At 40.2% G+C, this 13778-nt stretch overlaps 1 protein-coding gene across 1 annotated transcript in view; it reads right to left on the bottom strand.

Annotated features, from left to right (window-relative positions):
- Positions 1-13037, bottom strand: part of LOC144030520 (contactin-associated protein-like 5) — a 155622-nt gene extending 142585 nt beyond the window's left edge. Inside the window, exon 1 of the mRNA XM_077536901.1 lies at positions 12691-13037. Coding sequence (XP_077393027.1) covers positions 12691-12766 — 76 coding nt within the window. The 5' untranslated portion in view covers positions 12767-13037. The remainder of the gene's footprint in view (positions 1-12690) is intronic.
- Positions 13038-13778: the final 741 nt, after the last annotated feature.

Genomic DNA, 13778 nt, shown 5'->3' with positions numbered 1-13778 from the left:
CGCATGACTGCCTGCCTTTGCAGGATTCTGCAATGAGAGGTTCTCTAAAGACACCGGCAGCTTCAAATAGAGACTTGCTACTCAACTGTGGCTTTAAACAGCTGCTCTTTCACTACCATGCATTTTCCTAACACAAAATTTTGTTAGTGCATTTTTTTCCAGAACGATTGCTCTGAGCCACCCATAAATTATTTAACAGTTGGATGATTTTCTTTGAAATGTCCAGGGTTTTTCTTCCTTTTGAAAGGCATTGTATTTTTCCACACTATTTATCAACACAAAGATTATTCTTTTCCCCCATTTTACCTAATTAGCTCAAGTGATTTTGCTTTAATTAGGCTCACATGGGAAAATAATTATCTAACCTGTCTGAGATTTATATTAGATCTAAACAGACACGAAAACCAACATTATTTTTCTTTAAAAAAAAGGAAAAGAAACACATGTCTATTTTGGTTAAATTTCACATCATAACTATAATTTAACAAATGATTAAGAGTGCATTAAAAAATTGAAATAGCCGACATTGTAGAGCAACCACGTCGGACTGCTGTTAGACCAATCCTTTTCTCCACATGTAAGATCATCTTGTATGCAAGGAAGCATGTGATAAGGCTGCTCACCTTAATTCATTTGAGATACTGAATGATGATTTGATTAGCAACCAAGTTCAAACGAGCTTAGCAAACATGGGTTTTTGCTTTTGTGTCTGTATGTGAAGAATAACCAATTTAAAGTCTGATAACTGCAGCTCATTTCAAGTGAAGTTGGAGTTGAAAACAAAAGAACTGTTCTGAAGTAACAGAGAAACAGTAAGACCACAGACGGAACTTGAACGTTAGGTCTCCACGTTTACAATTTTGGACAGAAATGAGGATTTATATCCTCTATTTAATCAATAAATTAATCAAATAAATGTTCATTTAAAAAAACTATATGGTGATATCTCTGACAAGAAGAAATTGCTTTAGTATATTTTCTTGTTCGTAAAAGTTGTCAAAACTCATGTATAGTTCCAATGTAACTTAGCACTACAAAGAGAATTTTTTTTTCTTCTTCTTAGCATGGGTCACGTTAAATTTGTGGTTTCCCTGAGAGGGCCTTTATGACTGAAATAAGATAAAGATACTATTTTGGATAGACAATTGCCTCTGCTTTTCATTGTGATTATTAAGGCTGTGCACAAATAAGTTGTGACATGAATTGAATAGCGAATTGACTGTTAAAAATGAACGCCAGGAAGTCACAATGTGTCATCGTATTGTTCTGTTTATTGTCACAGGGAAATGTTGAATGGACACACGTCTCACGCATGTGTCGTGTGAAGCCCCTGCTAGATTTGTGCACAACACACAGAAGTTTTGGGGTGTTTATGGTAATATTTAGCCAGCTATCGAGTATTACATTTAACTGTTAAACAGTCAATGAAGACCAGCCAGTTTCCCAACACCTTTGTCTTCATTACTTTATTGCTGGCCTCACGCTGTCACAACGGCATACGGGTGGAGTACGGCCACTTGCATGCTGGAGCAAAGACCTGTGTTAACTTAGCGCTAGCTAGCAGCAAGTCCACACACTGGTTTTAAGTTGGGTTCCAAAAGGATGAGAGTTTATGGTATATATGGTTCCCTCACTTTTTAGGTGAATTTCCACAAAGTAGAGGATGCGTTTTTTCCACCAATAACCATTCGAAAGATAAGTAAAGCTTAAACACACTGGCAAAGCAAGTAAACGTTGGTTGTATGTCTGATATTCATTCAATATTCAGTTTACACACTCAAAAATTTCTCAAACTATCCGTCAAAAGATCACAGCTGCATGTTGTCACTCCGAATGTAACGACACTAACAGCTGTATTTGTGATCCTCACAATTTTTTACACAAGCAACATGAACAGAGCAAAGTCAAAGGGGGAGCCGCTTCATAATGTACAAGAATGACAATGTATCAACCTCAACAAGAAGCTGCAGTGCGGATGGGAGCATGCCATGTTTGTCAGTTACCCCCTTTTTGAAAACAACACTAATTGAGATGAAAGGAGACTTTTAACGTGGATATTTGAATGTTTGTCGTGGAATGTTCATTTATTATATATTTAGAATATAAAAAAAATGTTGACTGTGTTTTCATATGGTTCTAAGTTGTCACTGGAGCCGCCAATTAAAACTTGATGAGCCATGCAATAGACTGCTCTACTGTCTGTGTTAAGGGCTGCCTTTCGTTCTGAATGTGAGAGCAATACTCCAGCTTAAAAGGTGTTGATATCTGTCAATAAACATTGAGTAAGGCGAGATATTTATGTGCCATGAATAAATACTCACAAAAATCAATGAAAACATGCTATGAAGCCTGGACATCATTTAAATTTCTTTGTTAAATATTGCTGTAGAATATCATTGTGCGATATTTTGCAGAAAGATGTAAGAAGCAGTTTAACCTACTTTAAAATGTCACTTGCTAAGATGCTCACTACTGATGTAATGTAAGGCTGTTAATTCCTTTTTTTTAAAATGGAGGATGTTTTGGATATAAGAGATGCTAAGTTTAAACTGAAATGTATATTTGTGTTTAAAATTACTCCAAAGAAAACGTTTTTACATAAGGAAATACTAGTTTGCTGCTATGAACAATGTGAATTTAAAAAATAGCAACTGTAGATTTTAATTTTTTTTAAGGTAACCAACTGGTCGTTAATTATTAAGTAAAATGTTTTATTTTCTTTTTTATATTTATAATTGCTCCTTAATCAAGTAAAAATATATTTTATGTGACACATTGCAAAGCGCTTTGAGCACTATAGTGTAGAAAGCGCTCTAAACTCAGTCCATTGACCATTTATCCAAATATTTGATTATTTGAAAGAATTTTCAGTAGGATACTCAAATGCTAAAATATTCAATAGCTACATCCCCACAACTCCTGTGATATTGTCATATTTTGTTCAAGGTTACTGGGCTTAACCTGCAAGAAAACTGCTCCTCAATATTACAACATTGCTCCTCAAATGACGCCATTGATTAGCAAATATGCTCATCAAATAATAATAATAATAATTTCGAGCTTTGGACTAAAACCTCACATTGTGGTGGTCTCAATCATTTCTCGAGTGATGATTTGTTTGTCTCAACCCTTTATTCCATACTCCAAACAATCCCTAATTGTAACAATATTTGCAGTATAAAGATACTTTTCCCAATATCTGGAAAACAATCCAGCAGAATTTGTATTGCAGACTAAGACTAAAGTGTTTGCTCAAAGTGTTAACTTAAAACATCATGTCTTCACGACGTTCCGCCCCACTAGCAGAAATCAATTTCCACTTCAGTGGACAGTAACGGGAGAAATTATTGATTGACTACATAGTCTAATAACTCTCTGGCTCCTCGTCAATTACAGTAAAGGTCAGTCCAATAGGGTGTTAATGATCTGCTGCTCTGTCAGACGCTGATGTATGCACTGCTGCTCTCTTCCCACTGCATTTTTGTAAAGCCTACCAAAATTGGAGAAATGGCATAAAGAGGACGTGACGCATGTTCAATCCTCCAAACCACCTCCCGCCCCTCACCGCTCCTTCCTGTTTTGTTTTGCGCCCAGCAACTCCGAGGGCAGCTCTTTGGAGCATTGTGGCGATTCATCACGGCCGAGACGTGTCAGACGCCATCACGACTCACATTTGAGAAGCAGCCGGCTGTCATGAATGAGCGAGTAGCGGTCACTTCCATGCCAAATTCGCTCTCCTTAGCAGGAGTCATGTTCCTGTCCACACATCAGCGATGGGCCAACATATCACTGATGTCATATCACGTAACATGTGATGCCACATTGGGAGTATTCATAGATGGACCTTGGGGATTTACCAGTGACAAGAAAGGTCGCAAAAAAGCCCAAAGCAACCTTATTTTTTGTTTGCTTTTAGCTCCTAAAGCTGAATTTCACATTTTTTCACCTCTCCCCGGAGCCTCCTCATTTTCCTTTCAGGAGGAATAATTGTAATAAGTGTAATTATCTCTTTTTAGAGACACACATACAGACATGAAAGCATGTAAAATGTCCACCAGATGAATTTAAGAAGCCATAATTTGCCTTTTTTTTCCCCCTCACAATTTGAACAAGCTCCAAGTTGAATTAAAGCACATTTCTATGACATGTTTTTGTCAAAACATCACAGGGTTCAAGAATTACAAAACACTTTTTTTCGCCTTACAGAAAGTAGCCATTTTTTTAGGATCACCTCAACCCTACATACCCATACATATTGGTGGCAATGCTGAGTATGGTTTACATCACCATTGTGAATAGCCAAGAGTCTAAAAAAGCACATGTGAACTATGAAGTGCACAACCCCCATAGAGTCGCAAGTAAACTCGGCAATGTAGCACCAAGCTGCTGAATTACACTTGTCAAATAGTGGGCGGATGCATGGACAGTGAATATAAAAAGGCTGCGCACGTCTGTTCAATTGAAAGGGCTGTGATATAAAAGAGGTGACCAAGGTAAATCCTTTCAAAACTTTTTTACACCATTAATGTGACCTTAAACTTGTGTAGTCCTTTACAGAGGGGAAGTAAAATCGAAGAACTATGATAATATGGTGGCACAAGTGTGCCTCTTATAAGTGGTGATGTTTCCATGTTCAGAATGAACCAGCCACATTCAAAATCATTTTAAATGGAAATGAGAACACACCTACTACCATTTAAAGTGCCTCTTAAGTTAACCTGATAGCACGTCCGCCTCCCAGTTCTGAGGACTCCGGTTCGAGTCCAGGCTCCGGCCTTCCTGGGTGGAGTTTGCATGTTCTCCCCGTGCCCGCGTGGGTCTTCTCCTGGTACTCCGGTCTCCTCCCACATTCCAAAAACATGCATGGCAGGTTAATTGGGCGCTCCGAATTGTCCCTAGGTGTGCTTGTGAGCGTGGATGGTTGTTCGTCTCTGTGTACCCTGCGATTGGCTGGCAACCAGTCCAGGGTGTCCCCCGCCTACTGCCCAGAGCCAGCTGAGATAGGTGCCAGCACCCCCCGCGGCCCTTGTGAAGATAAGCGGTCAAGAAAATGGATGGATGGATGGAAGCTAACCTGAAAGAAATTTCAGCTGTTCGGGATTTCATTTTTCAGAGGTATCAGTCAGGAGAGGAGTACAAAAGAATTTCCAAGGAATTAAGTCCCAGACTAATTAAGTCCCAGACGGGGTGGTTTTTGTTTTTAGTTTTTCCGTGCCCTCCTGTGTCGTAGCATAGATAGCGATGCCCTCGTTGCTCTCATACCAATCCTTCAGTCTTGCTTCTCTAACAGATTCACATATAAAAAAACAGCCCATCCATCCATCCATCCATCCATCCATCCTTCCATCCATCCATCCATCCATCCATCGTGAATGGAGGGGGTGCTGGAGAGAGCTCTTTCTAACAACTTTGTTCTACTAGGGGATCTTAATGGCAACGTGGGGAATGGCACTTGTTATGTGGGTCTGCTGGGAACGTCTAACAGGATACCCTGTCAGGACTTTCAGTCCCACCTCTGACATAACTTTGATCTCTGTCTCAATGGGCCATGTTCTGTGCCTCCACTGATGAAACGGCCAAACCGAGCTGTGGTCGTAAAGTGGTTGGTGTCTTTTGTGTGGGGCCTTAGAACCTGTAGGTACACCGGTGATGAGGGATTTTGTCAAGCCTGTGATACCATGCAGGGAGCTGATGGATACCAGCAAGTCAAGAAAGAATTTGGTTGTTACTGAGGCAAAAATTTGGGCATGGTAAGTTCAGTGAATAAGATCTGTACAGTTTCTAGGAAATGCTGGTCCACCATAATATTAGGAGAGGAAGCAGTGCACTATCAACACAAACCTTGACTTGAGACATTGTGAGTTGGTTGGTAGATGGCCTTCTCAATTCTGCCAACACACCTTCTGTGTGGAATTTGGGTGTTGGGGTGCTCTCTCATATCTATGGGGTTGAGGTTGTCAAGGTAGTTAAAATCACATGCCTGCTCTGTTGCAGGACTCAGGTGTAGATGAGATTCACCCAGATTTAAAGCTAAAGGCTCCGGGTGTTGTGGTACTTCCTTGGTTGACATGCCTCTGCAACATGTGTGGACACTGGGGGCAGTGCCTCCGGATTGGCAGACCAAGATGGTAGACTCGCTTTTCAAGAAGAAGAGGTAACACAATTCTGAACATCTCAGATAAGGTCTCTTCCGGGATATTGGAGTGGAGGGTCCATCAGGAAGTACAATCTCAGATTCAGCAGCAGTGTTATGGTTTTTGTTCTGGCCTTCAGAATGGACCTGCTCTACATCATCAACATGGTCCTGAAGGGTGCATGGTGTTTGCTCAACCAGCCTAGATATGCTTTGTGAACTTGGGGAAGGTTTTAAAATGTCCTTCCTGTGGGCTGTGCACCGATATTATGGGGTACTGGACCTGCTGATACTGACTATTTTGTCCCAGTTCCAATTGGTGTCAGAGTTTAGTACGCATTTCTGGAAATAAGATGGATTTGTTCCCAGTGAGGGTTGGACTTCACAAAAGCTGTCTTATGTGATGGTTTTTGTTCTTGAACTTTATGGAAGGAATTTATTTGTGCAGCTGAGACATGGAGTTGATTGAATTTGGAGGCCTTGGTATTGCTTTTTACAAATGATGTGGTTCGGTTGATTTCATCAAGCTGCGATCTTCATTACTTGCTGGAAAGGGGTCCACAGTTGAGTAAAGTGGTAAATCCATCTCCAAATCTGAGGCCATTGTGCTCAGCTGGAGAATGGTAGAGTGCCCTCTCGAGATCGGGAATGAAATCCTACCCGAAGTTGAAGAGCTCAACTATTTATTTATTTTTCAAGAGTGAGGGAAGAATGAAGCGTGGGTGATGCGAACTGTGCATGAGTCTGTCAAGGTAAAGAAGGAGCTCAGCCATATGAGTAGCTCAAGCATCTGATTAGGATGCCTCCAGGGAGATGTATCTGGCACGTTCCAGTGGGAGGAGGCACCAGAGAAGACCCAAGACATGCTGGCGAAATATGTTTCCTGGCTGGCTTGGGACTGCCTTAGGCCTGGTAGATACATAAAGACAATCAAGGTCATTTTTGTCCTGTCTTTGCTTCATCCTGACCAAGGACGTCAAACGTCCAAGAATTTTTTTCAGTATCCAATACGAGTTGGACCAGCAATCTTAAATATTTCACATGTTCAATGTTTGCGACCAACAATCTTCATGTGTGTGGAGAAAGCAGACTCCTCTTGAACTATTTGATTCCATTGACTTTGATATGAATCGAATGTAGCCACTCAAAGGAGCTTTCTGACTGACGAACAAGGAAGCAACAATGTATGTCCTACCCAATGTCCTTTCATCAATTTTCTAAACCACTTATCCCCACTAGAGTCATGGGCATGCTGGAGCCTCTTCCAGCCGTCTTCAGGCGATAGGTGGAATACCCATTCTCCTTTTTTGTATAAACATGGGTGCCCCAGACGGCGGTAAGTATTTTTCGACACAAGCTTTTTTCTTGAGTTGTCACCTTACAACTTTCTCATCTCTGATCTCTGAACACTTGGCAAGCATTGGTATATGCCATCAGTATATGCCATCCCGTCTATGCATTTGTAAATTCACGGGTGATCATGAAGACTGGATTTGAGTCCGGTGGTGGAACTGAATCTTTTTGTGTGTGGAGTGCTGCGTTGGGATTATCAGAACACACCACAAACAAAACGACCCAAACTGTTAAATGCCTGATTTTTTTTATCTTTATTTGTGGGGTCTGCCAAAAATTCCATATGTGTGTAACTGGAATTGGTATTTCCGCGGAAGACCTGGACAGAGTGGTACGGATGAGGGAAGTCTAAACTTCCATGCATAAGATGATGCCCCTGCATAATGAAAAGCAAATGGGTGGATGGCTAGATGGATTACAGTGGACCTCTGTATACTTGCAGTAGTCACCTATTTTCTTCACCGATTTTCCATTTTTTTATTTTTATTTTTTTTTTAGCGGGGCAAGTCATCCCATGTGTTTGATGTTTTTGTATTTTTTTATTTTTTTTTTTTTTTAAAGATTTTTTTTATTTTATTTTTTTGCCAGGTTCAAAATGTATTTTTTTGCCCACAGTGCATACCGGTGGGCTTCAATTAAACACGTGATTTTCGCCATTCGCCACAAAGTTAGTATAAGTACAATTACAGACATCCCACTGGAAAAGTCACTCTCTGTCTGCACTATATGAGGTAACCTATACTGGATGAATGCGTCAAAGATCACAATTTTGCAACTTTGTAAAGTCACGTCGATGTAACTTCATAAACCAAAGTTATGTACGGTTGTAAAGCAATGTTTTATAAGAACTTGGGAATGCAAAGTCGTCATGTGAAGTCATAAATTAAATTTGCTAACATAAGTGTGCAATTAAATCCGTAACGTAAATCTGTTACTGCACAACATAACTTCCTGCCTGTATGTAAACGGCTGAAATGAGAAAAAAAAAGTAGCAAAAAAAAGAGAAATAATACATAATAATTATTATACCACACTACCATTACTCTTTTAATCTCGCACATCCCCCTGGAGGGCACTCGTGCACTACAGTTCGAGAATCTCTGCCCCGGGTAGCATGCAAGAAGCTGCCAATGAACAAGATTACAATTTCAAATTAGATTACATCGTGGGTGTTATGTTGGTATTTTTCACAAACGCAGAGCTTGTTAGGAATGGTGTGAAGCGTGATTCTCCTCAGAGAAAGTGACCTCAGGAAAATTGGCAAGCCATCCATCATATCTTTGCAGAATTTAAATTAAAATATCCTCTATAAATGCAACATGTGGCCATGCCATGTGTTGTCTGGAGGGCCATTGTTCCCCCCAACAGGATGCTTCCAGGTAGGGAAACTAATGACACCAGGGAATTGTGGGAAACAAGGGATTGTTTTCAGCAAACAAACAAGTGCAAATCATCAGATTGTTCCAGTCTTGTCTGGTGAAGGCAGACTGGGTCGAACTAGTAAGTCACGTAGCCTTCCTGTAATATAAACATTGATGCACACATATAATTACGCAGTGACCATGATGTTAAATGTGACTAATACAGTAGAAGGCATCTTCACATAACTGCATATTTTATCCCGCAAAGATTTTTTTTGTTTGCAAAGGGTCTGTTTCATCACAATGTTGCAATTCATACATACATGTTGGTGAAAATAATAGAACAAAATGGTGCATGTGAAAGTCCATCCATCTATTTTCTGAACCGCTTACTCCTCACAAGGGTCACGGGGGGTGCTGGAGCCTATCTCAGCTGCCTAAGGGCAGTAGGCGGGGTACACCCTGAACTGGTCGCCACCCAAGCCATGTAAAGCCTGTAAAGATCTTCTCCGGGTGCTTCGGTCTCCTCCCACATTCCAAAGGCATGCATGGCAGGTTAAGGTTAATTGGGCGGATGGATGGATGGATGGATGGATGGATGGATGGATGGATGGATGGATGGATGGATGGTGTTATGTAAAAATGCAGAAAACAATGACAAGAAATGGGGCTGGCTGGGCAGAACTTATTAATACTGTAATGATAATTGTTCATGTCATTAAGTCTGCATTGTCTTCTATTCTACAGGATGTAGGGATGTAGTTTACAACATGCAGTACATATACAGTAATCTCCACTGTAAGAGAGACTTTACGTAACCTGGGAGAGGCTGCTGTCTAAGCAACTGAGTTCAAACATCCTAACATGAACGATCGATATGGAAAGTGACCTCCAATGCCTACTTGACAGTGGTGATCTGTGATCGCCCTGGCCAATTTAACATCAAGTGAAGATTTTCTTGCAGCTCCTGATAAACGTACTTTGTGCGCATTGATCTCCTGCATGCACTCGGCGAGTCAATTTGTGTTTCCGCCATATAGACCATGCGCCTCTCCTGCACTGAATGTAAGAGGAATGAGAGCAGCCGCCTCAATTGGCCAGGAAGCATGTCGGATGTGTTCACTCCCACAACGGCGCAAATGCAGTTTTGGAAATAACAAAAGACTTCCGTTAGCCTTAAGGTTGGCACAAAAATGTAGGGCTTATATTGTTAAAGTCCATTTTCAGTCCGATTGACTCTACTCACTGTTTTAACGTAGTGATTGGCACAAGGTTGTACAATTTCATGTAACTATCACTAAGCTAACTTTTCATGGTCAAAGATGCAGCCTTTGATGAAAGACGACACTTATATAACTGTGCTGACTTGTGATTGCACTCTTCCGACTTACATTTAAACACCCACACGTTTGCATCATCGTGAAATGATATTTGTTTGCTGAAAAACCTTAATTCTTTTTAATATTCATCCACCAGTATCTACACCGCTTATCCTCATTAGATCGCGGGTGTGCTGGGCTCTGCCTGGGGGTTGTTTGCCTATTGCCAAATGCGACCAGTCCAGGGTGCCTCGCCTAAAGACAACTTAAATAGGCTCCAGCTCACCCATGACACGAAAAAGGATAATCAGAATAGAAAATGGATGGATGGTCTGACATGCCTGCGCTGTGTGTGTATATGGATGATGGATTACATCCTATGTCAGAAATTGGTCACCTGAAATCTCACGTCAGAGGAATTTGCTTTAGTTGCCTTATTGGTTTCATGTGAATTATGCATTTATTTGCATGTGGACTTGAATCATAACAAAAGGTCCACTGTAGTTTCAGTGGTTTTCCCTCAACAACAGTGCCCCTACTGACAGTAATATGTATGACATATAAATTTCAGACAACTTGTCCTTGGCTTCCAACAAGTACTATACAGAACATCTAGTAGTCGTACTTAATTATTCAGCCAAGACTTTACAGAAAAATTGGCTAATAAAGTCACACAAAACTGCCTCATTTACATTATGTCAGATCAAGCAAACATTACAGCAGTTGTCTGACGGTGGTTTGTCTGTCTTTGTTTGTTATTGTTTTTTTGTTTTTTTAAAGAGGCTTATTGAAGAATAATATGTACGTAAAGTGGTGCTACAGCTCGAGAAGGTGAAGCTACAATGGGACGCTAAAAAGTGGCATTACGGTGTGAAGGAATGAATTCTTTATTTTGAACATATGTGAAAATGACACTATATATATATATATATATATATATATATATATATATATATATATATATATATATATATATATATATATATATATATATATGTATTTTTTTTTTCAAGTTGAATTGCTGTATAAATATTTTACAAGGAGTAGGAAAAAGTAAAATTTATATACTGCGCCCACTTTCTTATAATCATAAATAACTATTTTCATTATTAAAGAAAGTGCTATATCATCTCAGTGTATTTACTATTTAAGTTAGTAAACATAATTTAAAGTTACATCAGAAAATGACACCACCGGATTACATTAGAAAGTTAACAGATTCACATTCAAATTCGGTAAGATTTCAGCATACTGTTCGCACCAAAAGAATCAACACCATTCATTATCAAAATGCATAAACTCATTTGTTGTTTTCACCTTTAACGGTTAATTTATTTTTTCCACAATTAAGAATTTGTAATTTGTAATTTGTTAATAACATCAATTAAGTCATTTTTGCACTCGTCGCTTAACTGATTGTGTCAGTATGTTAACAAAGGTTTTGAGTTAATGTTTGACCAAGAGAAATGTATTTTCATATATATAAAAAAAAAAACAATTAAAGATTTCCCTGTACAAGAAAAATGTCAGACACTTAAACTAACATTGCATGATGATTTTTGTTATTTTATATATTTATTTTTGCTGCAAGTCTGACAGCTACACGCGCTCACTATGAACAGAAAATTTTTGACAGAAGTAATAAAGCTTATATTGGTTTTTGCAGCCATTGTATGGAAGAGCGAGTTCATTTTTATAGTGTGTTTTAGGGCCTGTACTTTACTGTGCCGTGTATTTATTGATCCAATTTCTCACACCAAGGTTATGCTTGATTAAAAAAAAGAAGAAGCAAATTTGGCACAGTTTCGGATGATGCATCTGAGGACTGTTTGTATTAATGGCAAGGAAATGTTCACCTGGCTCGGTGGGATTCATTATTTTCACCAGGATCTATAGTAAATGGCTGAAATGAGAAAAAAAGTGGCGACCAAATGAAATTGAGCTTAGTTTCGGGGAAGAAGAAAAAAAGGACATAGTCATGCAGGCGGGATAAATAAAAGCGGGAAACAATGGGGCATTGCCGCGGGAGCATCATTAGGCCGACCAATAACAGTAACCTTCTGCAGCGTTTGTGGCCACTCAGCAGTTCCTCAACATGAGCCTGCACACATTGACTCTCGCATGCAGCCTTAATGACCCCCCCACCCCCCACCCCACCCTTCCACACGCGCACACACACGCAGGCCACCTTGACACATGTATTGCACAGCAACATGCATGCATTGCACAAGCCGTATTTTGACTTCCACCTGTTTCCTTATCATCGTCATCATCATCATCATCATCATCAGCTTCATCACCAGCTCGCCCAGCAAGATTAAAATAACTTATTCATGTGCTCCGTTTTTGAGGCTTTCTAAAGTTGCACTCCTGCTGCTGCACCACCACATCACATCACCACAGTGACACTATATCCCACATCAAAGATCCCCCCCCCCCCCCCCTTTTTTTTTGACTTGGCAATGAGCTATAACTCACAGGTGAACTCTTCCCTCCCTCTCCTCAAAGGCAGTCAATTACTCACAGTTGTTGGCAGCAGACGCTCCGCGTAAGGCGCAGAAAGTCACGCAGAAGGCAAGCATGTGCGCCAGCCCGGTCATCTTTCCTTGTTCTTCTGTTGTCTTCGCTCGCCTTTTTTTGAAATGTTATTTTATCCTCTGCGAGTTGGCGAGCGATTGGCGAGGAGGAGCAGACAGGCTCCTCATCTTCCTCTGTCCGCGGAAAGAAGGAGTGTTACGTTGGAGAGCAAACCGCTCCCACGACGACGGCAGGCTGCGCCCTCCTCCTCCTCTTCCTCCACAACAACGGCGGCGATGTGAGGCAGCCAACATCCGCTCTCACTCACTCACTCACTCACTCACTCACTCACTCACTCAGTCAGCAGCATCCCTGCATCCCTCTCTTCTCCCACCTCCATCCTCATCCTGCCTCCTCCCACCATAAAAAAACACCCACCCACCAGGAGGAGGGGGCAACGCCTGCCTGCAGCACATACTTATCTTTTTTGTTAGACCCTCAATTTAATAGATGGATACTGTAGATAGTTAGCATAATACCACCACAAATATCAGATCAATCATCTACTTACAATAACATTTATAGATATACTGTATAATATTCCTATATAATCACTATCATTGATATCAAATACAGCAATACAATACAGCCACAAATAGCCTACAGATAATAACGTGATATGTGATTGATTACTCATACCACATGTATGTTTGCTACCACTTTTTTCAGACCGATACCAGTGCAAGTACTCAACTTTTGAGTAATCACCGATACCAAATACCACTACCACTCGTACTTCTGATTTATAAAATTTCCCCAGAAAAAAACAAAACAAAAACAAATCATTTTAAAGAAAGAGAGTATATATGCTTGTCCCAATATAGCATTTTTCCTGTATATTGCATGAAATTTGTCATGGTTTGGGTTGGGTTTTGGTTAGTTTTTTTGTTTTGTTTTACTATTGTTATGGTTCAGGTTTAGTTTGGATTTTGCCATTATCCCCATGTTTCTTTAAGTTCAGTCATGATCTGTGTTTTGCGTTGTTGTCCTTGTGTGCCCCCCTTGTCTTGTCAAGACTTGTCTTGTCCACCTGTT

Source organism: Festucalex cinctus, chromosome 11 (genome assembly GCF_051991245.1).
Source record: "Festucalex cinctus isolate MCC-2025b chromosome 11, RoL_Fcin_1.0, whole genome shotgun sequence".
NCBI classification, from domain to species: Eukaryota; Metazoa; Chordata; class Actinopteri; order Syngnathiformes; family Syngnathidae; genus Festucalex; species Festucalex cinctus.
The sequence above is the reverse complement of the archived record's forward strand: the minus strand, read 5'-3'. Positions and strand labels throughout refer to the sequence as shown.